Source organism: Pristiophorus japonicus, chromosome 14 (genome assembly GCF_044704955.1).
Source record: "Pristiophorus japonicus isolate sPriJap1 chromosome 14, sPriJap1.hap1, whole genome shotgun sequence".
Lineage (NCBI taxonomy): Eukaryota > Metazoa > Chordata > Chondrichthyes > Pristiophoridae > Pristiophorus > Pristiophorus japonicus.
The window spans coordinates 43,403,087-43,430,564 of NC_091990.1; the positions used below are offsets into that span (position 1 = coordinate 43,403,087).

Consider the following 27,478-nt stretch of genomic DNA (forward strand, 5'->3'; position numbering starts at 1 on the left):
GCCACACAACTTGATATTCAGCAATGAGTAACATAGGATTTGTGTTGCAGAACTACCAAGTTGACATCATAGAATCATAGAAATTTACAGCACAGAAGGAGGCCATTTCGGCCCACTGTGTCCGTGCTGGCCGACAAAGAGCTATCCAGCCTAATCCCACTTTCCAGTTCTTAGTCCATAGCCCTATAGGTTACAGCAATTCAAGTGCATATCCGTACTTTTAAAATGCTATGAGGGTTTCGGCCTTTCAAGCAGTGAGTTCCAGACCACCACCATCCTCTGGGTGTAAACATTTCTCCTCAAATCCTTCTACCAATTACTTTAAATCTATGCCCCCTGGTTATTGACTCCTCTGCTAAGGGAAATAGATCTGAGCTGTGCATTCTATCCAGGCTCCTCATAATTTTATACACCTCAATCAGGTCTCCCCTCAGCCTCCTCTGTTCCAAAGAAAACAACCCCAGCCTATCCAATCTTTCCTCACAGCTAAAATTCTCCATCCTCGTAAATCTCCTCTGTACCCTCTCTAGTGCAATCACATCTTTCCTGTAATCTAGCTGCGGTCTAACTAGTGTTTTATACAGTTCAAGCATAACCTCCCTGTCCTTATATTCTATGCATTGGGTAATAAAGGCAAGTATCCCGAATGCCTTCTTAACCACCTTATCTACCTGTCCTGCTGCCTTCAGGGATCTGTGGACAAGGTCCCTCTGTTGCTCTACACTTCTCAGTATCCAACCACTAATTATGTATTCCCTTGCCTTGTTAGCCCTCCTCAAATGCATTACCTCACACTTCTCCAAATTAAATTCCATTTGCCACTGTTCTGCCCACCTGACCAGACCATGTAACATCGATATTACCAATTAACTTGTTAAAATGTAAATTATCTTCAGACATTACAAATGAAAATGGAATCTTTCTAAGTTTTAGCATTATTGGAAAATACAGATTTGCCAAAATTATTTTAGAATAATTCAGGTCTCTAAAGTAAAAAGTAATAGGGTATTAATACATGATGGCAATAAAGAGTTTCTAATAGAATAACTAGAATTATACATTTTCCATTTTACTCAATGATCTCATGTATGCATTATATACATAAATCAATCAGTATATTCGTCTGATATATTTAGATATTAAACCTGATTGTATTTCTAAATGATATTTTATATGTAGATTATGTTGTGTTCCAGGGTTGAGGGACTTCAGTTACATGCATAGATTGGAGAAGCTGGGGTTTATTCTCCTTACCCCATAAGATCATAAGATATAGGAGCAGGAGTAGGCCATTGGCCCCTCGAGCCTGCTCTGCCATTCAATAAGATCATGGCTGATCTGATCTTGGACTCATTACCCTGCCCGCTCCCCATAACCCTTAATTCCCTTATCGCTCAAAAATCTGTCTAACTCCGCCTTAAATATATTCAATGATTCAACCTCCACAGTTTTCTGGGGCAGAGAATTCTATAGATTTACAACCCTCGGAGAGAAGAAATTTCTCCTCATCTCAGTTTTAAATGGGCGGCCCCTTATTCTGAGACTATGTCCCCGAGTTTTAGTTTCCCCTATGAGTGGAAATATCCTTTCTGCATCCACCTTGTCGAGCCCCCTCATTATCTTATATGTTTCAATAAGATCACCCCTCATTCTTCTGAACTCCAATGTGTATAGGCCTAACCTACTCAACCTATCTTCATAAGTCAACCCCCTCATCTCCGGAATCAACCTAGTGAACCTTCTCTGAACAGTCTCCAATGCAAATATATCCTTCCTTAAATATGGAAACCAAAACTATATGCAGTACTCCAGGTGTAGCCTTATCAATACCCTGTACAGTTGTAGCAGGACATCTCTGCTTTTATACTCTATCCCCCTTGCAATAAAGGCCAACATTCCATTTGCCTTCCTGATTACTTGCTATACCTGCATACTAATTTTTTGTGCTTCATGCACAAGGACCCCCAGGTCCCTCTGTACTGCAGCACTTTGCAATGTATCTCCATTTAAATTATAATTTGCTTTTCTATTATTTCTGCCAAAGTGGATAACCTCACATTTTCCCACATTATACCCCATCTGCCAAATTTTTGCCCACTCACTTAGCCTGTCTATATCCTTTTGCAGATTATTTGTGTCCTCCTTACAATTTGCTTTCCCACCCATTTTTGTAGTATCATCAGCAAACTTGGCTACATTACACTCGGTCTCTTCATCCAAGTCATTAATATAGATTGTAACTAGTTGAGGACGCAGCACTGATTCCTGTGGCACCCCACTAGTCACTGTTTGCCAACCAGAAAATGACCCATTTATCCCGACTTTCTGTTTTCTGTTAGTTAGCCAATCCTCTATCCATGCTAATATATTACCCCCAACCCCGTGAGCTTTTATCTTGTGCAGTAACCTCTTATGTGGCACCTTATCGAATGCCTTCTGGAAATCCAAATATACCACATCCACTGGTTCCCCCCTTATCCATCCTGCTCAGTACATCCTCAAAGAACTCAAGCAAATATGTTAAACATGATTTCTCTTTCATAAAACCATGCTTGCTCTGCTTGATTGAATCATGCTTTTCCATATGTCCCGCTACTGTTTCCTTAATAATGGACTCCAGCATTTTTCCAATGACAGATGTTAGACTAACTGATCTATAGTTTCCTGCTTTTTGTCTGCCTCTTTTTTTAAATAGGGGCGTTACATTTGCGGTTTTCCAATCCACTAAGACCGCCCCAGAATCCAGGCAATTTTGGTAGATTACAACCAATGCATTCACAATCTCTGCAGCCACTTCTTTTAAGTCCCTAGGATGTAAGCCATCAGGTCCAGGGGATATGTCCGCCTTGAGTCCCATTATTTTACCAAGTACTACTTCATTAGTGATAGTGATTGTATTAAGTTCCACCCTCCCTATAGCCCCTTGATTATTGTTCCTTAATGCAGAGTAGATTGAGAGGAGTTTTGATAGAGGCAATCAAAATCATGAGGGGTCTGGACAGAGTAGATCGAGAGAAACTGTTCCCATTGGCAGAAGGGTCAAGAACCAGAGGATTGGCAAAAGAATCAAAGGCGACAGAAGAATAAACTTTTTTACGCAGTGAGTGGTTAAAATCTGAAATGCACTGCCTGAAAAGGTGGTAGAGGCAGACCCAATCACGACTTTCAAGAGGGAGTTGGATAAGTACCTTGGGTAAGTACCTGAAAGAAAAAATTTGCAGGGCTACGGGGAAAGGGTGGGGGAGTGGGACTAGCTGTGGTGCTCTTGCAAAGAGCCGGCACGGGCTCGACGGGCTGAATGGCCACCTTCTGTGCTGTAACCAATCTATGGGCCCAAAATTGATCAAAGGCAAGTTCCGCCCATTTACCGTTGAAAAGACCGCTAAGATCCTGACGGTACTTTGGACGGAAGTTTGGTGAAAAAAGAAGGAAAAAACGCCCGGCGGAAAAAAATACTGCAATTCTGGGCGGTAGAGGGCAGTAGGTGGGATTCTGGGCGGCAAATTCAATCCTGGAGAAAGTTATGCCGAGGCTGGAGTCGGGCCCAGGGAGGGGAAATGCATTAAAAAAAAATGTTCAAAAAATAAAAAGCAAAACATCACAAAACCTTCAGAGGACCCTTTCAAACAAAATCGCTCCAAAAGAAGTAAAGAAAAAAAATCTCACTCACCTTTTTTTGCCGGTCTTCATAACTACCGTCCAGGTAGGACTTGCTTCCACACGGCGGTCTGTTCTCCTGCAGGAATGGAGGACTGCTCGGATGAATCTCGGGTGGGAGGACTTTTTTTGGCGTTGTACGCTGGCACATGCCAGCGGACGCTCCCCAGCGGTCCTTTCAAACCGCCGGCGTGAGGGCCTCACCAATCTCGCACAGAGAGGAGAACGCCGAAAAAACGGGGAGAAGTGGCAGCCGACGGTAGTGTCATCAATTTCAGGCACTATGATTCTATTCTACGATTCTATGAAGTACTTTGAAATATATACTGAATAGACTATTATATCGTGTACAACTTTTAATTGATTGATTTATTATTCTAAAAAGGGTAAAAATATTATTTGCCAAAACCTCCTGGTATTACACAGTGCATGGTCACTTGATACCACACACCTTCACTATCAACTTTATTATCCCCTCTCTGCATGTTAGACTGCCTCTATCATGCCCACCACATTATGGTTTAAAAAGGCATAGTTTGAAAGTAAACATTATCATGCAATATTAAGAACAAATATCTGTCAGTAAAATACTCCAACTTACTGACAGCCATCTTATATTGACCTGAAAATAGAATTCACTGTGCCAAATGTTTATTGTTGAATACGTAAAGCTGTCAACTTGTGTGTCTCACTGCCAACTAATGACACAACAAGAATTTTATAAATGATCACTGATAACAATGAAAGGGACGAGTCATACCTTCACATCTTGGTATAGGATAATCCCAGTTTCTATCAACTCCATGCTGACAGAATAGAACCGGGTGGCCAATAAGTTGATAGCCTTGCAAACACTCAAATGAAATGGATTGTCCAACATTGAAACCAGATTCCGTGACAAAGCCATTCACAAATGGTTGTGGATCAGGACATTCGTGTAACTCGTAACCTGAAAGGAAGTTGTTACAGGTTAACCCTGTATTTCTATGAAGTCTCCATTATTCAAAGATATTTTTCATATTGACCAACAGTTGAGCATTATGGGGTAAAGTTACTGAAATGAATTAAGAGTAAATAATTGGGCTCAATTCAATCTTCAGAAGGACATACGACACAGATTACATGCGTACCATCTCCAAACCACAAAGGACTAAAGATCAATCATTAGATTACAAGTGATGTCAGGAAATATGTGAGTATGTTCAAATGATGTAATCTGCACAGTTCATGGCACAACACTGAACATTTTCAATCACCTGTTTATCCCAGCATGCCCAAGGAAAATTGATGCTGTTCATACAAGCAAATTTCCAAAAAATGCGTTGAAAAATATTAATTAACAGATGCTGCATTTCTGTTCTTGCAGGTAAATTCACATTGCAATACACTGGTTAATGGGTAAACTGATTAATTTAGCTTGGTCAAAGTGCAGTACTCTGTGGGCAAATGGTATAAGTAGGTCGACGATTCATCCACTAGTAGTAGCCCAATTTACTAAGATACACAAAGACATGGAAAGATCACATCTGGCTCAGAAAGCACTAATGAAGCTTTTTAAGGAGGATCATACATATTTATATACATCAGAATCTACTTCTAACAGAAAAGATTTCTTAATGAGAAAAAAATCATATACAGACTTGCTCATCAAAGGGCACTGAAATTGTCTATCCCTTCTCCCAAGAAGGACTGCCATGTTAACTTTTGTATATGCTCTAAAAAAAATTCTGCCACATCTTTTCATCCCAAGAATTATTTTTTCTAATTTTCTCTTCTGCAATTTTGCATGGAGTAACTGGTTGATTCTGGATCATTACTGCACAAACACAGAAGGGTGTTTGAAGCGAATAATATAGATGTATTTAAGGGGAGGCGAGAAGCATATGAGGGAGAAGGGAATAGAGGGTTACGGTGATAGAATTAGATGAGGAAAGACGGGAGGAGGCTCGAGCGAAGCATAAATGCCAGCATGGACTGGTTGGGCCGAATGGCCTGTTTCTGTGTCATATATCCTATGTAATGTAATCCTATGTAATAGAAACAAAGCTCAAGGCATTTAGGAAAGACCATCTGAACCCAAGAATATATCATCCCTTCACTAAAGGCAATGACTCAAGTTTGGATATAGTTCCATGGGTACCAGTGTTTCTTAAGTACTTTGCCAAATGCCTATTCTTCATGACCAGATAATGGGCCCGAAATTGGTGAAGGACCCCGCCTGCCCTAGTGCTGCCCAAAAGACCGCCGATGGTTGCTGAGGTACCTGACGATACTTTGCGCGGGATTTTCTTCGTGAAGGTCCTTCAAAGGGCGGCAAATGAGGGACTTACGCCGCCAATCTGGGTGGCAGCCAGCAGGAGCTTTCATTCTTGGTGGCAAAGGCGCTTGCCGCCCAAGTGCCCCCGAGGATGGAGGCGGGCCCACAGAGGGTCGAAGACCTGCAAAGACAAATCATCAGGAAAAAAAAACCTTCGGAATACCTTCAGTGGACCCCATTGAGGTAAGTTGCTGTGGAAAAAAAAAATGTTTACTAACCTTTTTTTATAATCTTCATACTTACCACCGGGGACAGACCAGCCTCCAGCCAGCGGTCCACCCCCATTCTGGCACTGACTCCCGCTCGCACCAATCTGCCATTTCAGCGGGCGAGAGGTCAGGTGCGCCATTTGGCCGTCCGTTGATATCAGCGGGCGGTTCCTAGCGGTTCTCCCCTCCCGCAAACTCCAGCCCACATCGAAAGTGGCACTGGGCGGATCTTCCAGAGGAATGTCAGCGGCAGTGGACGGCAGTGGGCAGTGAGTTCATCAGTTTCGGACTCAATGAGGGTTAGTAGATTATTAGCTTGCGGATTGTGCCAGAGCTGAGCCCAATCCCATCCTCCCCTGATGCCTTACAGGTAGTACCACAATTTCTCTGCTAGTACCTTCCTAGTCTGCATAACACAGTACTGTACCCTGAGCATTTAACAACTCAGAAAACTAGGGAGCTGGTTGAGAAGTTTTATTTTAAGACAAATTCTCCCCACCTTGACACAACTGGATGCTTTGTCAATCGGCCAGAAATCCAGCCATGTGCTTAAAGAGCAATTTGGAGGTGTAAGGACTGTACAAAGCCATGGTTTCTCTCTCACAATTTGCCACTGTATTGGAATTTCTGCCTTTGCTTTTCTGCCTTATCACCAGAATGTTGGTAGCAGAGCGGTTATGTGGTTACTGAACTAGTAATCCAAAGACCTGGGGCCGAAATTTCCCCTCCCAATAAGGCCCCTGGTAGCCTGAAAGCGGAGGCAATGGGGCAGCGTGGTTTGGCCGTGGAGGGGCTACCATTTTGTAAATTACCCTTCATCAGGGGTGGAGCCGGTGTAGGTGACTGTTCCACCCTTTTTCCCGCCGCACCGTACACGCAGCAACCCCTTACCGACTGGCAGCGACCCCTTCCTGAAATTGCGCCACGGGAATTATCCCTTTTGTGGAATTGCCCCGTGTGAGTGTCGCTGCCGCCAGTCTGTGCCCCAACAGTTTTTTGTGTCGCTGCACTCCTCGTTGGCGGAGGCACAGCCGCCCTTAAAGGGGAGCTGGCGCTGCCAGAGACACCATTTTATTTTTTATTGCCGCCGGGTTCAGCCAGGCTGCCAACAAGCAGCCTGGCACTCCCTCTTGGGTGGCAGTTCGCTGGCCAGGCCGAAACCCTCCATGGAGGCAAATATGCAGTGTTCGCAGCAGCTCTCCCCTTTAACTGATGGGGAGAGGCGTTGCGACGTGTTAGCGTGGCGCTGATGAGCGATCGGGGCGGCTGACCCACTGCAAGGGCACTTCGGTCCCTCAGCCACAACTACATCCGCCCCAAGCAAAAAAACCTTCCAAGTGCCGAATATCGATGGCAACTCCGCCACATGGGTTACGGCGGAGAAAAGCTTCAAGAAACAGAAAGTGCGCCCCGTTTCGGGCGGAGGTGAATTTCTACCCGCTGGACTAATAACCCAGAAACGTGAGTTCAAATCCCACCACAGCAGCTGTGGAATTTAAATTCAATTAATTAAATAAATCTGGAATAAAAAGCTAGTATCAGTAATGGTGAACCTGAAACTACCAGATTGTCGTAAAAACCCATCTGTTTCACTAATGTCCTTTCGGCAAGGAAATCTGCTGTCCTTACCTGGTCTGGCCTATATGTGATTCCAGACCCACTGCAATGCGGTTGACTCTTAACTGCCCTCTGAAATGGCCCAACAAGCTCTTCAGTTGTAATAAACTGCTACAACAAACAATAATAAAATAAAATCGGACAGACCACCCAGCAGCAAACTCGACACCGGCTTCGGACATGACTACGTGCACTCAGCCCAGTCCACACTGCAAAGTCCTCCTCACTAACATCTGGGGATATGTGCCAAAATTGGGTGAGCTTTTCCACAGACTAGTCATGCAACAGCCTGATGTAGTCATATTAACAGAATCATATGTTTCAGCCAATGTCCCAGACTCCTCCATCACCATCCCTGGATATCGGGACCCACCGGCAGGACAGACTCAACAGAGATAGCAGGGGCATAGAATGTACTCTGGGTGAGGGACTTCAATGTCCCTCACCAAGAGTGGCTCGGTAGCACCACTACTGACTGAGCTGGCCGAGTCCTGATGGAAATCGCTGCCAGACTGGGCCTGAAGCAGGTGGCGAGAGAGCCAACACAAGGGTAAACTTGAACTCGTCCTCACCAATCTACCTATCGCAGAGGCATCTGTCCATGACAGTATTAGTAGCAGTGACCACCACACAGTCCTTGTGGAGACGAAGTCTCGTCTTCAAACTGAGGATACCCTCCATCATGTTGTGTGGCACTACCACCATACTAAATAGGATAGATTAAGAACAGATCTAGCTGATCAAAAATGGGCATTCATGAGGCACTGTGGGCCATCAGCAGCAGCAGAATTGTATACCACCACAATCTGTAATCTCATGGCCTGGCATATCCCTCATTCTACCATTAAAATGAAGCCAGGCGACCAACCCTGGTTCAATGAGGAATGTAGAAGAGCATGCTAGGAGCAGCAGCAGGAGTACCTAAAAATGAGGTGCCAACCTGGGGAAGCTGCAACACATGCATGCTAAACAACGGAAGCAACATGCTAGAGACAAAGCTAAGCGATCCCACAATCAATAGATCAGATCAAAGCATTCCAGTCTTTCCACATCCAGTCGCGATTGATGGTGGAACATTAACCAATTGACAGGAGGAGGAGGCTCCATAAACATCCTCATCCTCAATGATGGCAGAGCCCAGCATGTGACTGCAAAAGACAAGGCTGAAACTTTTGCAACCATCTTCAACAAGAAATGCCGAGTAGATGCTCCATCTCGGTCCCCTCCTTCTTCAGACAATTCGATTCACTTCACGTGATATCAAGAAATGGCTGAACACACTGGATACAGCAAAGGCTATGGGCCCCGACAAGTTCCCGGCTGTCATTGCTGAAGACATATGCTCCAAAACTAGCCACACCTCTAGCCAAGCTATTCCAGTACAACTACAACACTGGCATCTATCCGATAATGTGGAAAACTGCCCAGATATGTCCTGGCCAAAAAAGAGCAGGACAAATTCAATCAGGCCAATTACTGCCCCATCAGCCTACTTTCAATCAAAGTGATGGAAGGTGTTGTCAACAGTGCTATCAAGCGGCATTATTCACCAATAACTTGCTCACCAATGGTCAGTTTGGGTTCTGCCAGAACCACTCGGCTCCAGACCTCATTACAGCCTTGTTCCAAACATGCACGAAAGAGCTGAATTCCAGAGGTGAGGTGAGAGTGACTGTCCTTGACATCAAGGCAGCATTTGAACGAGTGTGGCATCAAGGAGCCCTAGTAAAACTGAAGTCAATGGGAATCAGGGGGAAAACTCTCCACTGGCTGGAGATGTACTCAGCACAAAGGAAGATGGCTGTGGTTGTTGGAGGTCAATCATCTCAGCCCCACAACATCGCTGCAGGAGGTCCCCAGGGCGGTGTCCTAGGCCCAACCATCTTCAGCTGCTTCATCAATGACCTTCCCTCCATCATAAGGTCAGAAGTGAGGATGTTCATTAATGAGTGTACAGTTCCATTCGCAATTCCTCAGATAATGAAGCGGTCCATGCCCACATGCAGAAAGGAGTGGACGACATTCAGGCTTGGGCTGATAAGTGGAAAGTAACATTTGCGGCACATACGTGCCAGGCAATGAATATCTCCAACACGGGAGCATATAACCACTGCCCCCTGACATTCAATAGCATTACCATCGCCGAATCCCCCAACATCAACATCCTGGGGGCCACCATTGACTAGAAACTTAACTGGACCAGCCATATAAATACTGTGGCTGAAAGAGCAGGGTATTTTGTACTGAGTGTCTCACCGCCTGACTTCCCAAAGCCTTTCCACCATTTACAAGGTACAAGTCATGAGTGTGATGGATTACTCTCCACTTGCCTGGATGAGTGCAGCTCCAACAACACTTAGGACTCCACCCAGGACAAAGCAGCCTGCTTGATTGGCACCCCATCCGCCATCTTAAACATTAATTCCCTCCACTACTGGCACACATAGGCTGCAGTGTGTACCATCTACAAGATACACTGCAGCAACTCGCCAAGGCTTCTTCGACAGCACCTCCCAAACCCTAGAAGGACAAGGGCAGCAGGCACATAGGAACACCATCAGCTCCAAGTTCCCCTCCAAGTCACACCACCCTGACTTGAAAACATATCTCCGTTCCTTCATCGTTGCTGGGTCAAAATCCTGGAACTCTCTCCCTAACAGTTCTATGGGTGTACTTTCACCACACGGACTGCAGCGGTTCAAGGCAGCGGCTCACTACCACCTTCCCAAGGGCAGTTAAGGATGCGCAATAAATGGTGGCCTGGTCAGCGACACCCACTTCTCAGGAACAAATATGGCATATGAAACTCGCCTTCAACAGTGAAATGCCCATTCCATTAAAAATGTAGTTACTGTGACAAGCTCCTTAAGCTTTTCTCAAGGAAAATCCAGCTCTTTGTATATTTTTTCAGGGGGAAAAAAAGGAATCTGATGATGGTCAGAAGACTTTCTGGTTCAAAAAATGTTTTCTTCTAAACTCGATAAAATATATTAGCAATATCATATGATTACCAGCTAAACTTTTCTCCCTCTTAGAAAAGGCCTATGTCAGGTAATGGATGTTGAATCTGGGCAAGAGGACAGCACTAAAAGGGTTAAAGTGCATTCTACTGAAGGTCAATCCTCAAATATTTTAACAGATATAAAAGCAGTTCCTGTGAGGTTTAAGCTTGTACTGCAGTTTATTATATAACAATATAAACAATGGAAACACACATACATATACTTTCCCCAAGACTCCCCTTCCAGTGAAGTTCATAAATCAGTCAACAGTGCCTCTGGTACATTAGAATTCAGTTCACAAGCAGAACAAAATTGTGTTGGAAAACTTCGATGTGTCAGCTACTGTGACATGTATTCCCCATTCAGACTGCGTATTAGATATCCCATTCGTGCACACGGACTTACAATGAAGGCTACTTGATGGAGTCTCAGGGGGTCAGTTGAACTAACTAACGCTAACGAGATATTTTGCTTCCTATCACCTCGATATGTTATCAACCTTCCTCCCCATTGCAGTGGATATCCTGTGTGCTTTTCTTTTTAAAAATTAATGCAGCTCTCACTTGCAATAGGCCTGCAGCTTGGGAAATGTTCCATGGTTAATGATACAGAATACATACTGGACGAAGGATTACCCAGTAACAAACTGCAAATTATCTCTCAATAAACTTGCTGTGATCATACCACAATCATTACTGCCCCCAGTGTGAATGTCATTAAGTGTCAGACACAGAGTGTACCAGCAACTATTGGAATTTAAAAAAAAGTACCCAATAAAATAACATATGTATTAAATCATATACTCGTATAATCAAATTCAAATAACAAACATGAACTGCTCCCGTATTTTATGGCGGATGAACCCTTTGATTGGATCACTGCTTTGCATTTGCTCATTAGCAAACTATTATTTCGTATTTATCCAATATGTGTCTAAAGTATAGAAAAGTTTAACAATAAAATAATTGGGGCACAGCAGCAGGCCAGCAAATTAGTGTATCAACATACAACACAGGATGGATTTGTAAATCCCCATTAAAGCAATTTCCTGATCTCCGCACGCATCCTCCTTATGCATTTCCGAACAGCCAATTACAAACAGCCGTTGACAGAGACCCATTGAAGGGCTTGTGGGCGTAGGGAGATAGGTACAGAAATAAAATTCATTATTAATGAGCTCATTTGGTCCCAGAGAAAACATACTGTCACTCAAATGATGTCATGATAAAGCTGGAACAGCAGATGAGTAGGAATGTTTTTTTAACTAAGATGTTAGGATTTGATGCCTTTCCAAAACCAAGAAATTTTTGTTCTCTGGGTTTTTCAGGTCATTGCAGCCACTCAATTATGTCCTCGGAGCACTCTTCTTACCAACTGCTGTTCTCTATGTACCTCTCGAAGGAATATACAGGTAATGTTAATCAAATCTACAATGAATGCAGCATTTCATTTTTATCATTGTTAAAGAAACAAAAATAAAATTGTGTGTTCCCTCAACTTGTGATAATATTATTTTTCTCTATATTCTTCCTTTCTCCAGCTTTGTCAGGAGTGCTACATGATTCAGCTATCACCATCTCGATTTTGTCATCAATGAGGCTCTTTGATCAACTCACTTGAAGTAGACATGAATTCCTTCCTGAGACAACCCATTCAAACTCACTCTCTGGTAGAAACTTGGGTTATGAATTAACAAGTACAGTTGATTACATTCTTAGGGTCCAGGGTCTTACAATCTCAGAAACTCCAATATTTCAATAATGCACTCACTTACTGTCATCTTCAGACTCCTTACCTTGGTACATAAGTTTGAAACCTGGTTTATTTTCTGAGTGGTCACTGTGAAAGTATATGGTTGTCTCATGAGAGGTAGACATCAGGGAAGGTGGAAGTTCAGCTCCACTGAACCTGCCAATCACAGAACTTGTGTCATGTGGCCCATTCCGAACTTCAATGAAATCGTGGTTAGGTTCAGTGGAAAAGTTCAGAAATTCAATATAAGCCCCTGAAAACAACACATGCAATGAAAATCATTAGTATTTCTTGCAGAGCTAAGTAGAATTCTATTATAACTATTTAAATGCTGTCCTGCTGAACAAACAAGCATTGTGTATTGATTTATTTTTGATGAAGATTGCGTTCATCAAAGTGAGGAATGCGAAGGCTGGAGAATGGAATATTTTCTACTTTTCTGCACCCAGTATCAGCATCAACGATTCCAAGATCAAGTACAACACGGAGTAATTCTCCAATAATGTGCTTTAACCTCATCCTTAGAAGAAAAATACTTTGATTTCGCACAACAGCTATCCATAGAGTATCTCGGGGGGAGATCCTTCCACTACCAAAAGGGCTAATTCTCCCAGTTCACATTCCTAGGAGCCTTGCCGACTGGCTTGCAAATCAGCAAGTTGCAGGCATTTGTTAATTTTAACGAATCAAACATCATGGGTAGCATGCCATGTTTTACCAATATACAAGGTTGGCAGACCAGGCTCTCTGCTTATGGTGCAAGATTAGAAAATGACTTTGTTTTAAAGTCTGTGAGCTTGTGCCACTAGGAATCCTGCCAATTTGATTACCTATCCATTATCCCTACTCTCTGTCTCCTGCCGCTCAGCCAATTTCCTAACCAGGCCAATAATTTGCCCTCAATTCCATGAGCTTCCACCTTTGTTAACAGTCTCTTATGTGGGACTTTATCAAATGTCTTCTGGAAGGCCATAATAAATAACATCCATCGACATTCCCCTGTCCACTAGTTTAGTCACCACCTCAAAAAATTAATTCAGGTTTGTCAGACATGACCTACCTTTTACAATTCCATGCTGGCCCTCTCTGATCAATTGAAAATGTTCAGTCACCCTACCCTTCATTATAGACTATAGCAATTTCCCGATGACAGATGTTAGGCTAGCTGGTCTATAATTCCTTAGTTTCCCTCTCTCGGCATTTCTAAGTAACAGAGTGACGTGCACAATCTTTCAATCTGAAGGAATAGTCCTGAATTGAGAGAACTTTGGAAGTTTATAGTTAGGGCATCTGCAATGTACTCACCTACTTCCTTTAAAATGCTGGGATGGAAACCATCTGGCCCTGGAGATTTGTCACTCTTTAGTCCCATTATTTTCTTCAGTACTGTTATTTTACTTACGTTACTTACATTAATTTTATTGAGTCCCTGTCCCCGATTCTATATTAGTTTCCTTGGGATTTCTGGCATGTTATCTGCTTCTACTGTAAATACTGACAGAAAGTAATTATTCAACATGTCTGCCATTGCCTTATGATTGACAATATCACCACTTTCAGTTTTTAAGGGACCAACATTGCTCCTGGTTATCTTCTTTTTCGTAATATAATTGTAAAAATTCTGTGTGTTGATTTTGCTATCCCTTTCTTTTCATACTCCCATTTTGTATCTCTTACTATCTGTTTTGTAACCCTTTGCTGTTCTTTGCAATTTTCCCATTTGCCAGGATCTGTGCTTTTTTTGCATTTTTATCTGCTTTTTCTTTTAGTTTTATGCTTTTTACTCATCCATGGCAGAGTTTAGGCAAGTCGAGCTCTTGCCCTCAGGGGCATAATTGGTTCTGCATCACCTAAAGTTATTTTTTGAACATCTCCCATTGATCTTCTGTCATTTTACACATTAACAGATTTGCCCAGTTCACTGTGTCTCATCCCATTGAAGTCAGCCTTATACAAATTTAGAATCTTTGTAGCTGTTTCGTATTTCTCCCTTTCAAATGCTATGTTGAACTCAATCATGTTTTGATCGCTATTGGATAAATGTTACGTGCAGTTTGGCTGTTAACTAAATCTGGCTCATTATTTATTGCTAAATTTAATATGGGATACCCCCTTGTTGCCTCTAAGACATACTATTGTAGAAAACTATCCCAGACACACTCAAGAAATTCATTACCTTTCTGACTGGTGCTAGTCTGCTTATCTCAATCTATATGATAGTTAAAATCCCACATTAAAACCACGCTGCCTTTACGATATGCTTATCTAATCTCTGCATTGATATAATGTAGCACTTCACAGGTGCTACCAGGGTGCCTAGGCACAACTGCCACGACAGTCTTAAATCCTTTCTTATTTCTCAATTCTACCCATAAAGTCTCCACTGCCTGCTTACCTCTCCTTATATCCTCTCTTATCATTCACATAATTTTCTATATTGCCTAGTCTAATGACATTCTCTTAGCCATGATTTTCTAAATAGAGCAAATAAAAATGAAAATTGCAATTAAAAATGTCTCCTCTGAGTAAAATATGCACCTCAGTAGCCTGCTGGATTGCATTTGCCTGGATATTGGTTAAGAACAGGATTGGGCTGAGCTGCAATACTCTCGAGGCTAGGATAACCTGATGACACTGTCAAAGCTCACGTACAAATAATAACCACTGGGACGTTGGTGCCTAGGGGAAACATAACCAACAAGGAGTCAAGCTTTCAAGAGAGCGCAAGGGAGCAAAATCGGCACGATTATGTTTTAAATCAGATTTCTTTATTGCAACATTTATCTAGCAGCACTAATTATTTTTCATCTGTTGAAACAAATCAATAACTAGATCACAGCATGAGGTACATTTGAACAAATGGAGCATTTTAAACGTGGTTTTGTAGAATGCTAGCTCTCGACAACACTCTGCGCGCCTTTGAGAATCAGTGAGAATTCAATAAAAGATTCGCTGCCAAGTACCTCCCTTTGATGAAAATGAGCCATCATACTGGAAGCTGAAGAGGCACCATCTCTGTGAAAAACTGTCTGCTAAACCTTCCTTCATTGTTCACAAACACAGAACTAAATGCCATAAATTATATCAAAACACATCCCCGCATTGCCTATCTATGATGTTGCAATGAACACGATACATGGCACTTTTTCCCAACAATAAAGGTTTGTCAACTATACTTTCCTAAAAGGTCCTTTACGTTTTATTGTTGCTGCTGAAACCTTTCTTGTTCTCTTCACTGGATGCTCCTTCACTATCTCCAGCAATTGTCATTAGTAAGTCACTGTGACAGTTGAATTTTTGGTTTTGAATATATGGATTTTTTTTCCCTGTACAATATCAAATGATACTTTGCTAAGACAGTTTGCAGATAAGAGAAATAAACATGTTTCAAATTGCAGTGTGAGAGAGAGAGAAGCTAGATACAATTCAACCTGAGAGCAGGTCCAAGCTTTTGGATATCATTTAAATAGAGAGAGGGTGAGGATTGGCACAGTGTTCCAGACAGTAGTAACGCGCCATTCAATTAGATCATGGCTGATCTGCACCTCAACTTCATCCTCGTGCCTATGCTCCTTATTCCTTGATACTGTTACCAAACAAAAATCTATCTATCTCCGTCTTGAATGCTTTAATTGTCCTAATGTCCAAGTATTTTGAGGAGGGGGGGGCAAGGTGTTCCACATTTGTACTACATTTTGTGCGGAAAAACTTTGTAAATTAAACTTTGGTGGAGAGGCGCCCCTTACTTGTATCTGTAGATTCTCCATCCCTTGAACAAATAAGAACATAAGAACTAGGAACAGGAGTAGGCCATCTAGCCCCTCGAGGCTGCTCCGCCATTCAAAAAGATCATGGCTGATCTGGCCGTGGACTCAGCTCCACTTACCCGCCCGCTCCCCATAACCCTTAATTCCCTTATTGGTTAAAAATCTATCTGTGATTTGAATACATTCAATGAGCTAGCCTCAACTGCTTCCTTGGGCAGAGAATTCACAGATTCACAACCCTCTGGGAGAAGAAATTCCTTCTCAACTCGGTTTTAAATTGGCTCCCCCTTATTTTGAGGCTGTGCCCCCTAGTTCTTGTCTCCCCGACCAGTGAAACAATCTCTCTGCCTCTATCTTGTCTATCCCTTTCATGATTTTAAATGTTTCTATAAGATCACCCCTCATCCTTCTGAACTCCAACGAGTAAAGACCCAGTCTACTCAATCTATCATCATAAGGTAACCCCCTCATCTCCGGAATCAGCCTAGTGAATCATCTCTGTACCCCCTCCAAAGCTAGTATATCCTTCCTTAAGTAAGGTGACCAAAACTGCACGCAGTATTCCAGGTGCGGCCTCACCAATACCCTGTACTGTTGCAGCAGGACCTCCCTGCTTTTGTACTCCATCCCTCTCGCAATGAAGGCCAACATTCCATTTGCCTTCCTGATTACCTGCTGCACCTCAAACTAACTTTTTGGGATTCATGCACAAGGACCCCCAGGTTCCTCTGCACCGCAGCATGTTGTAATTTCTCCCCATTCAAATAATATTCCCTTTTGCTGTTTTTTTTTCCCAAGGTGGATGACCTCACAATGCGGTAATCCTCTCAAGGATGGACCTTTTGTTTGCCTTAGTCTGTCCCTTTCTCAAATCCTGAGCATCTCCACTTTCCCCTCATCAAATGAAGTCATTAAAGGAACTTGATTTTTTAAATCTTTAATAAGAAAATCAGATTTTATTCTTTTCAAATTGGACTACCCTGACACATACAACATTTTACCACACTTGGCTCATTAAAATTACTGAAGAGAAGTCAGGCAGTATTTCAAACATGAACAGATTTAATTTACATCATTGCTTGCCTTCCACTCCTCCTGCACATCTCCGCACACATATACTGCAGCCTATACACCAGATAGCTGTAATGTATGCACCTGTGCGCCTGCTCACAGGCTGGTGGAGCTGTTGCACTGTGAATGGTTTAGCCAGTCATGTGATGATCACAAGATTCAATAAAACCCCAGTTAATTGAGTTCAGGCTCTCCACGATGAGGTGTGCAGTTGTGAGCCTGGTGGATGAACTGGTACTGCTCAGTTTGATTGTTAAGCCTTTGCTAATAAACCCGCTAGTTCTTTACAGCAAATGTGTAGCTGAGAATTCTTAAGCAAAGAACCCATGAAGCAAATACACTACAATGTTCTAGAAATCTGTATCCAAACTAGCTCTTAAACTGCTTCAGCCTTGCAATTCACTTTACTCAGGACTGTTAATGGCTTAGTGCTCTTATTTTGATTTCATATAAAGTGCGAAATAGCTGCAACAATCAGTCCTTCCTCACGGAAAAATAGCAACCTTAGCGTTGCCCCAGTATATGAATTTTAATTAAAAAGAAAACCTATTCTCACAGCCAGTTGCAATCAGGGCAGAGAATTCTGCAGCCAAAGCAATCACATCAACCAGGAGGCCAATTTTTACATTATCTTATTAAATAAAACATTTTCAACCCATAATTTTCCCCTGGCCAGGTGTTTCTCTATTCATCTGTCAGTGAATTTTTTTGTCAAGCATTAAACAGCTTGAGTATGACCAGCAGTAAATTAATAAGCATACCACAATGGGATGCTATTTATCTTATCAGATCAGGAAACGCCATACTTGGATAAGTGAGCACTTTGGATTACTGATCAGGTATTAATTCTGATGTACCACCACTATATTATACATTAATCATCATGATGAAATAATCCATGCACAGGACATGCAAGGAGATCCAGTTGGTTGTGTTGACAAGTCAGTCGGGACAGACAATAGCTTACCACCTGACTGGAAAATAGCTTGGATGGAGATTTTCGTATATTTGTGTAGCAAATATAACTGTCCAACCATCGACATGAAACAATCCCTCTAAAATCTTATACCTAAATTGGCTTTGAGACTCAGAGATCTGCAGCCTGTTACCTGCAGAAATATATACATTTTTGATCGAAATCCTTCTGTTAATGCATGCTCCACTAATCTGAGATGATGAATAAACTTGCATTTATATAGCACAGGGCATCCTGGGCTGTATTTTCAGCTCGTTACTGCCTCTGTCTTCGTCCCAGAGGGGCGGTAATGGTGGCAGAATGTATTTCCAGGTGGCCGGCAAGCTTCCAGTACCCCGCTGGGATATTCACCTCAGTTTTGAGGGGGCGCGGAGCAGTACTGCCCGGGAGAGGCGAGCCGTTGTGCAATGTCCCTGGTTGCGACACCAACTCGATATTGGGAATGTTTTTGTTTTTTTTCCAGATTTTTTGTTTTCCATGGAAGCTATTCTTGGGGCGCTCCGAGGCCAGCTGTTTAGCTCGGGATTTTCAGTTGCTCAGCCGGCCTAGCGCCCTAAATGAGGTGTGGAATACCTCTGTTAGCGCTCCGCTCCACACTCACGGCTTAGCTGGTGAATTTTGCAGCTGGATTAACACCGCAACAGAGGCACGACTGAATATCCACTCCCCTCTCTTCCGAAGAACATAAGAACATAAGAAATAGGAGCAGGGATAGGCCATTTGGCCCCTCGAGCCTACTCCGCCATTCAATAAGATCATGGCTAATCTATTATGGACTCAGCTCACTTCCCTGCCCTAGATAAGCATATGAGGGAGGAAGGAATAGAAGGATATGATGACAGGATTTGATGAAGAAGGGTGGGAGGTGTTATCTATGTAAACCTGCACATACCTTATTTAACCACCAGAGGGCTCATCCCCTGGAGTCCCAAGGGGTCCCACAATCCCTTGGGAGCACCTGTACTTAAGGAGGCCTCACAGCTGGAGAGGTCCTCTAGAGACCCTGTAATAAAGGACTACGGTCACACCTTACTTTAAGCTCACAGACTCTTTATTCAATACATAACAGGAGGGAGCTCATTTGGAGCATAAAAACCAGCACAGACTAGTTGGGCCTAATGCCCTGTTACTGTGCAGTAAAGTCTATGTAATTCTATATAAATTACGTATGAAATGTAGCCACTGCTGTTTTGTAGGCAAACGCAGGAGCCAATTTGTGCACAGCAACATTCCTCAAATAACAAATCAGATAAACAACCAGTTAATTTGTTTTTGATGATGTTGGTTGAGGGATGAATGTTGACCAGCAGACCAGGAAAAATCTCGGCTTTACTTTGAATGGAGCCATCAGGCCTTTTACTTCCACCTGAGGATGATTTAATGAGACCTCTGATAGTGCAACACTTCCTCCATATTGCACTGATGTTTCAGCCTGAGCAATGTGCTCCAATAACAGAGTGGGACTTGACTATACAACCCTAGAAAGAAGAATGCTACCACTGAGCCAACCGGACAAAGAGGGAATCCATTTGGAGAAGATGGGGTTAACATGAAGGAGTAGTTTTACAGACACTATTAACACGTTACGCATCTGTCATCTCAAATCATGCCCATTGAAAATTCATTTCTTACTACAACAGAAATTTACCTTTAAAACATATATGAAGATCTGAAGCCTACCTTCTTCCGTTGAGGCCAGTTCACTGAGGCACTAACCATCAATACGGGAATGTAATTCCCAACCAGTCAGGATGTGGCTATTTCTATCCTGAATCAGGAATATCTTATCCGCTAGCAGTTCTAATTTGGGTTTTCTCCTTGATAGAAATTTCTGTATAGCAGAACTTAATACAGAATGCAGCAGGCAACACTCAAAGAGGTGGCATTAACTGTATCCAAATTAATGCAAGGCACATTTAAAATGTCCACTCGATTCTAAACAGGAAAGGGAGAGAATGCAGCTAGACAGATCTAGTTGAATTAATTTTCAGTAGCTCGGGATACAATCATTTGTGGATGATACATAAATGTGTTTGGGGTGAGCAATTCAGACCAAATCAATAGGTTTCAAACCAAGTTAGATAGGTTAGATAAATGAGCCCATACGAGTGGCAGATGTCATTATTGTGGACAAGTGTTATACCATACACTTAGGGTTAGGAAATTCAGAGCACGTTTGTATCATGCAAGTGTACATTAAAGGTGACAGATCAAAAAAGAGATACAAAGGCAATCACTGATTACTTGGTAGAAGGTGGCTGTAGAGAAAGCAAATTACGAGTTCAACTTGTATTGTTAGGACCACTGAGGACAAAACAAAAAGCTATACAAGGCTTTGTTACTACCGCTCTTAGAGTATGGATCCATCCGATGTTGTGTCTCGCGATACTGTATTATAGTAATAGAACTACAAATAATGGGAACAGCATCCATTGTGTACAAATGACCTTCAAATTCGGAATACTATAAAAAGAATGGCCTGTATTTATTGGAAAATGCACTGTTATTGTGCCTTGGTATAAGGTCCCATAATCTCCAGTAGAAAGTAAAAAGGATATTAAAAATTGAATTGACACTTTGAGCCTGACTCTTTTCGATGGCCAGACTTTGTACTTATTCTACTGCTGTTGTACGAACCTGCTGATGTGAGTAAGATACACCAATTAGAATATACTAGCCACAAGTGGCACTCTATCTTCATCTGAAATTCAGAGTGTCACTGGACATGCCGTCATGTACGCACTGTGTAATCTGTCACAAATGTGCCTGCATATAGACAGTTGTACGTTGAGCTTCAGATGAAGCTGGAGTAACTAATGTTCACAATTAGCTTCATCTGACAATATGCACATCATCGATACCTATCGACCTGTGCATCACCAATTAACCCTGGGAGGCAGGTATAAATGTCAGCTCCATAAAATATTAAAGCATGCATTGGATTTTGCATCACTGTCAGGTGAGTGATTCCACAATCTCAACCATTTTAATTCATTGACTCAGTCTGGAATGTTTGTCCCATATGTACACAGCTACCAGAATAAAAAAGGCATAACTTATTTAACCTTCCGACAGTGGTAAACAACTGGCGAAAAAATCTTCGAGTAAAGAAAAAACTTCTTCTCTGAACCCTTAGAGGGAATGAAGTGTAGACTCCAAGATATAAATCTAACAGATTGTATTCCACAACAATCTCATAGTCCCAAAAGGATTGGAGCAATCCTGTACTCTTGTAAAGCATTTGATCACCAATGTGTATCCTTATCTATGGAGCCTTTATTTCATTTATGTCCAGTTATCCATCCAACTCCATCAATAATGCAGACGTCTATTTCCATGTACTGATTCTTTGTGAGGATAAACAATTCTAACATTGAATGTTTTTGACATTTCTACTGTCCAAACCTTTATATTTTCATCAATGAATAGTCAATGATTTGTCTAACTCGTATGCAACACAAAGGTATTACTCTATAAATATATTCCTGCCACAATAAAGAGTGCGTCACTTTTACGTCTGTGTTGTTGTGGGAATTATTGAGCGATCTTGTTTGTTGACAATTTTATGAATTCTTTATCTGATCGGCAGAACTCTTGCATCTAAAAGCATCATGTGTTTATTTTGTTGGCTTTGAACCCATCACTTGAGGAGAAAGAGATCTGTTTCAGTCATCTGTTGTCCTAAATGTTTCAATATATAGAAGCAGAATGTTTTGTTTCCAGCTTTGCCTCCCATTCTAGACTGAAGCTTGAAAAGCTACAAGGCACGTTGACTACATAACCTCAAGTTTGTTGAAATTCATGCGACATATTATTTTGTCCAAAGCAGCCCTTATCATTGAAAGAAGGACCTAACCCCAGATTAGAAGCATTTACCTTTCTCTCTCACCATAAAACTTACCATATCCAACCTCGAGTGAAATCCTCCAAATGCAATCCATGTTACTGGGATAATTTCCTGGGAAACCTGGGCTTAAGATTACATCATTGTCGTCCATGGAAGTCCCTCCACATTGTGCTTGAATAAAAAAATCAACAAATATATATAATTATAAAAATCAAGAATTAAAAACCAGAAATACTTGCTTAATGTATAGAATCAGGAAAGGAAGGGGCAGAAATTGGATGTCATGGCACCCATTTTACCCACTTAAATGGGCACAACAAGGGCCAATTTCGGGGACCAACGTCCAAGCCAAAAAAATGGCTGAATTTGGATTGGGCAATGTTTCAAGTATCCCTGGATGCTGCCCCTTGCATATGTTAATGAGGGGCCTGACACCTGTTTTAGGTCCCATCTGCTAAATTCGATATCGCTCTGTGTGGAATTCTTAGGTACATTTTTTAAAAAACAAATAAAACAAAATCACAACTGTGGCACCAAGAGGAGTGCGAGTGCTTTCCCGACTTCACAGTATACGGATCGCCCACCGTATTGTTGCACCACACCCTTCCCAGGCCTTACCTACAGGCCGAAGGAACAGGAAAATCACCCAATTAATATTATTGAGGCCTGAGGCCCAATTCCAGGGCAGCCTCGGGCCTCTCAGTTCAGGCGCCTTTTGTAGCTACATTACCACCTTCACACTAGAAGCCGAGTGCTGATGAATTTATAACCAGATGTTCAATTATGTTCATTTAGGGTCTCAATTAGAAGTAGACTGAAAGGGAGGAAGAAATTTCATCTTTGCCAATCTTAGTGAAAAAAGCTACTGCGAGTTTAAGTGTTAAACAAGCTTCATAATCACACTGGCTTTTCTATTGAAATTAGCAATTACAGGACTTTCATAAACAACATCTTTCCTGAGATCGCTTGATTGACAGACTGTACCCATACATGGTTTTTGAAAGGCCCAAAAGCCCTTGGATTATAAAAACAAAACTCACTGCTTATCAAAATTGAACAGAAAGATGCTTCAATGACAAAATACAAGCCGCAGAATCTGACAGGTGCCCTACAAATTTTAAACAGTTTAACAAAAAGCTGCAAAAATTCAATGACAGGTACAAAACACATGAGGCAAGAACAGGCAACTGCTTCCTTGGATGAAGCCCTAATAATTGTAACACTGACCTGGGCACTGATCCACACCGAATGCTCAAAACTGGTGCACAGAGTTTGAGCTGGCTTCTTCCCCATCCCCCATTATCATATATTTCCCTGTAGAGAGTTGTTAGATGCTATTAAATAACCTTTTCCTACATCTATCTCATTAGTACTTAAGAGGGATAATTTTAATTAATTTACCAAAAAGTCTTATTGCACAGTCATTGCTCATTGTGAATTTATTCAAGTAACCTTAGTCCAGGGTCTAAGCAGGGTTTAAAGCCTGTTATCCAGAGCAGATCTCTGCACATTTTAAAAAGTAATTAATTCACTCTTCATTTTACAAAAATCCTTAAGGCCTTCAGCATGCAGGATTATCGTTCCATTTTCAGGTGGTTTTGCTGGGTCAGAGGCTGATACACAATTATCTGTTCGGTGCCCACTGGGCATGTAATGGCTTTCCAATTCTATGCGCATTTAATCCAATTCTGAGGCATGTCAGTGGTAATGTGTCTTTGGATTGAGAAGCACTGTTCAGAATAACTCAAAGCTACCCTTAGCCACAATCTGTCAATTTTTTTTTAAGACAAGTATATCTCCTTCTCCCTCTGCCACAAATGCCTGGATTAGTGAGCACGTTTCCAGCATTTTTCTTCAGAAAACATTCTTCTTGTCTCTGTTTTGGTACTCGGCTACACATTTATCCTTGAGCAAAATGTTTTCAATTTTGTTTTTTTTATATAAATCTAGTATCACTATTGGTAAATTATGTGATTCAATCACAAGACTTGGCAATCCATCACTGTCCAATATAACGTTCTTACCATCATCAAAAGAAATACAAAAATAAATCTCTGTGTTCGTACATATTACAATATATGAAATCCATTATGGGCATCAGAGCTTCTAGGAAGGACTGGTTGAAGAGTTTGGGGTGGGGGGGGGGGCAGGAGGAAGAAGAGACCAAGCAGTAGAATTCTCCCCATTGCCCATTTGTGATCAATGAACAGGAGCCACAAAGTTCATAAGCCAACGTAGACAATTTTGGTTTCCCCTCTGTCCTCCCATATATTAATGCTTTATTACTGAGTGCTTCTTCACTGAGCAGTTCAACTGACAACTGACACTCAACCTAGTGGGGACACAGCCTGGGTAGCTGATTAACCCAAATATGAACTGAACTCCATGAGTTTGTCCTTCAATCCACATAAAACAAGTCAATCGGCACAAAACAGGATTTGGGTAGATGGGTTAATTTAAAAATGTTTTAATGTGAATCCACATATTGCTCAAGTTACTTGACATCTTGCTGGCAATCGTGTTTTAGTACTGCTGTGTGTTACACGCATTAGAAAATTTAGTAATAGAATTAATTCGAAGATAAATTTGGCATTAGGGGTACCAGCGGGACAAGGGTTAAAGTGCTGGTTCCTGCACAGACCCATAAGGAGGGAAAATACCTCTCTTCGGCCTTGCACTTTCCAGTACCAAGGCTCCAGAAGTTATTAATTCAATATGTACCAGGGCATTAGAAAATATTCCGATAGGATACGATGTGAGAACCTAAACAGACATTGATAAGACCTTGCGAAGAGGCTCGAGGCAGACTCACGGGCACCAAGGAGAATCAGAAAATTCTAACCTGATGAAGTCATCTTAGTAGGGTCTAAGGCTGCCTTGGGGTCTGTCAATCCAAAGTACTACTGATAAGGTAACCCAATTGGAGATCGGAGAGGGTCGTACCGGGGGGTGAAGGGGTCGATGAAATGTATAAATGATGTGTTATTTTGCTACACGAGGAGCATCTCCACTCACAGGCGGCTGTGATGAGAGGTGTTCCCGGACGTTAATAATTAAAGATCGTTATACCTTGCCATCCGTCTCTGTCTGCTAACTTCGAGACTTGCTACACGGGTTGGGGGGGCCTGCTCGTGGGAGGAGAAGCCTTCCCATTTTCCCCCTAGATTTGGCGCTACGAGCAGGGTGTGCAAGAACTTCCCGAATGGAACAATGATCCAACTGTTGGGGTGAGTATGTTTAATTTACCACCTTCAAGTTAGAGCTGTGGCATTGTAAACCGGGAGGGAAGAACGTCTGTACAGGAACCATTTGTAGCGGGTCCCAGAGGGATGGAGACAGAGGACAAGGATGATCGAGGGGTGGGAGGGGGTTAAAAGGCATACTCTGAGACGCGCGCGTGTAGGTAGTGCAGCAGTGCGAGGGTACGACGCAAGGGAAGAAATAAGGGCGAGGCCTATTGACCCAAAGCAATACGAGCGGACGGCGCAGGGATGAAACATATTGACCTGGAAGTGTGGCTGTACTAGTGTACGGCGCAAAGGGAAGACATATAGACGACGCCCCTGCAGAGATGAAAGATATTGACGTGGTAGCGTGGCAGTACGAGTGTACAGCGCCAAGAGAAGACATATAAACAACGTCCTGTATACCTAACACGAATTGAAGGGAGTGCTCAAAACCCTTATGCCTCTCCGAAGTAAGATGGGTAAATTGGCAAGTAAAAAAGCAAGTAGAACTGGTGAGGAAACAGGGGGCCAGATAATCAAGAAAGGGAAGGAAGAATGTAACTGGGGAGCCGAGGGGTCTCTACTAAACCTTCTGGGTAACAAATACGCAACACTAATGGAGGGAATGAGACAGAAAGTGTGGCAACATACGGATACCCCTGACAGGCAGAAAAAATGGTGGGATAGTCAGACCAAGCACAAGGTTGAAACGGCCAGGTAATTATCCTCACCTGCTACCTGGAACTGGCAAAGGAAATAAAGATGCAACCTTGAAAGAAAACAAATTGAATGAATTTGGAAAAAAAGTGTTTTCGATTGTCTTATGATTTTAAATTAACAAATTTATGGAGACACAAGCCTGTAATGTCTGTAAGCTTGTAATGCTTGTAGCTCCACACTGTGGATGTGGACGTATTGTGTACTGCAAATGTAGAGTTAATAATAAACAGAACCAGGCAGATTCCGGAGGCGTCCGAGAGATCTTCCTGCCATGTTAGGAGCTGTGTGTGCTGTGTTCTGTGAAGATATCATATTTGGCGATGAGATGGGATTTTTTGGCTGATTTAAAGCTTAAATTTCATTGGGGAAGGATTCAGCCAGCCGACAGAGAGACTTTGGAAGTTTCTGTCTTTGGAACAAAGTTACAAAATCCGAGATAAAATCAAGCACACGGTGTGAACATCTAGAGATTAAAATGGCAGGTGTAATCGGACATTTGGGGGAAATATAGACATGACCGGGAACGTTTTAAAGTGTATGTGGATCGGCTAGAAATGTATTTCACTGCAAATAATATAATCGAAGTTCTAGACAATGCAGTCCAGAACCGCGCTGTGTTACATAAGAACATAAGAACATAAGAATTAGGAACAGGAGTAGGCCATCTAGCCCCTCGAGCCTGTTCCGCCATTCAATAAGATCATGGCTGATCTGGTCGTGGACTCAGCTCCACTTACCCGCCCTCTCCCCGTAACCCTTAATTCCCTTATTGGTTAAAAATCTATCTATCTTTGACTTGAAAACATTCAATGAGCCAGCCTCAACTGCTTCCTTGGGCAGAGAATTCCACAGATTCACAACCCTCTGGGAGAAGAAATTCTTTCTCAACTCGGTTTTAAATTGGCTCCTCCGTATTTTGAGGCTGTGCCCCCTAGTTCTAGTCTCCCCCACCAATGGAAACAACCTCTCTGCCTCTATCTTGTCTATCCCTTTCATGATTTTAAATGTTTCTATAAGATCACCCCTCATCCTTCTGAACTCCAAGGAGTAAAGACCCAGTCTACTCAATCTATCATCATAAGGTAACCCCCTCAATTCTCGAATCAGCCTAGTGAATCGTCTCTGTACCCCTTCCAAAGCTAGTATATCCTTCCTTAAGGAATGGTGACCAAAACTGCACGCAGTACTCCAGGTGCGGCCTTACCAATACCTTATACAGTTGCAGCAACACCTCCCTGCTTTTGTACTCCATCCCTTTCGCAATGAAGGCCAACATTCCATTTGCCTTCCTGATTACCTGCTGCACCTGCAAACTA

General features: G+C 42.3%; 1 protein-coding gene across 1 annotated transcript in view; it reads right to left on the reverse strand.

Moving 5' to 3' along the window:
- csmd2 (CUB and Sushi multiple domains 2) overlaps nt 1-27,478 on the reverse strand; it is a 778,395-nt gene that overhangs the window by 217,567 nt on the left and 533,350 nt on the right. Inside the window, exons 35-37 of the mRNA XM_070898713.1 lie at nt 22,270-22,386; nt 12,598-12,807; nt 4,418-4,606 (exon numbers count right to left, since the gene is read on the reverse strand). Coding sequence (XP_070754814.1) covers nt 4,418-4,606; nt 12,598-12,807; nt 22,270-22,386 — 516 coding nt within the window. The remainder of the gene's footprint in view (nt 1-4,417; nt 4,607-12,597; nt 12,808-22,269; nt 22,387-27,478) is intronic.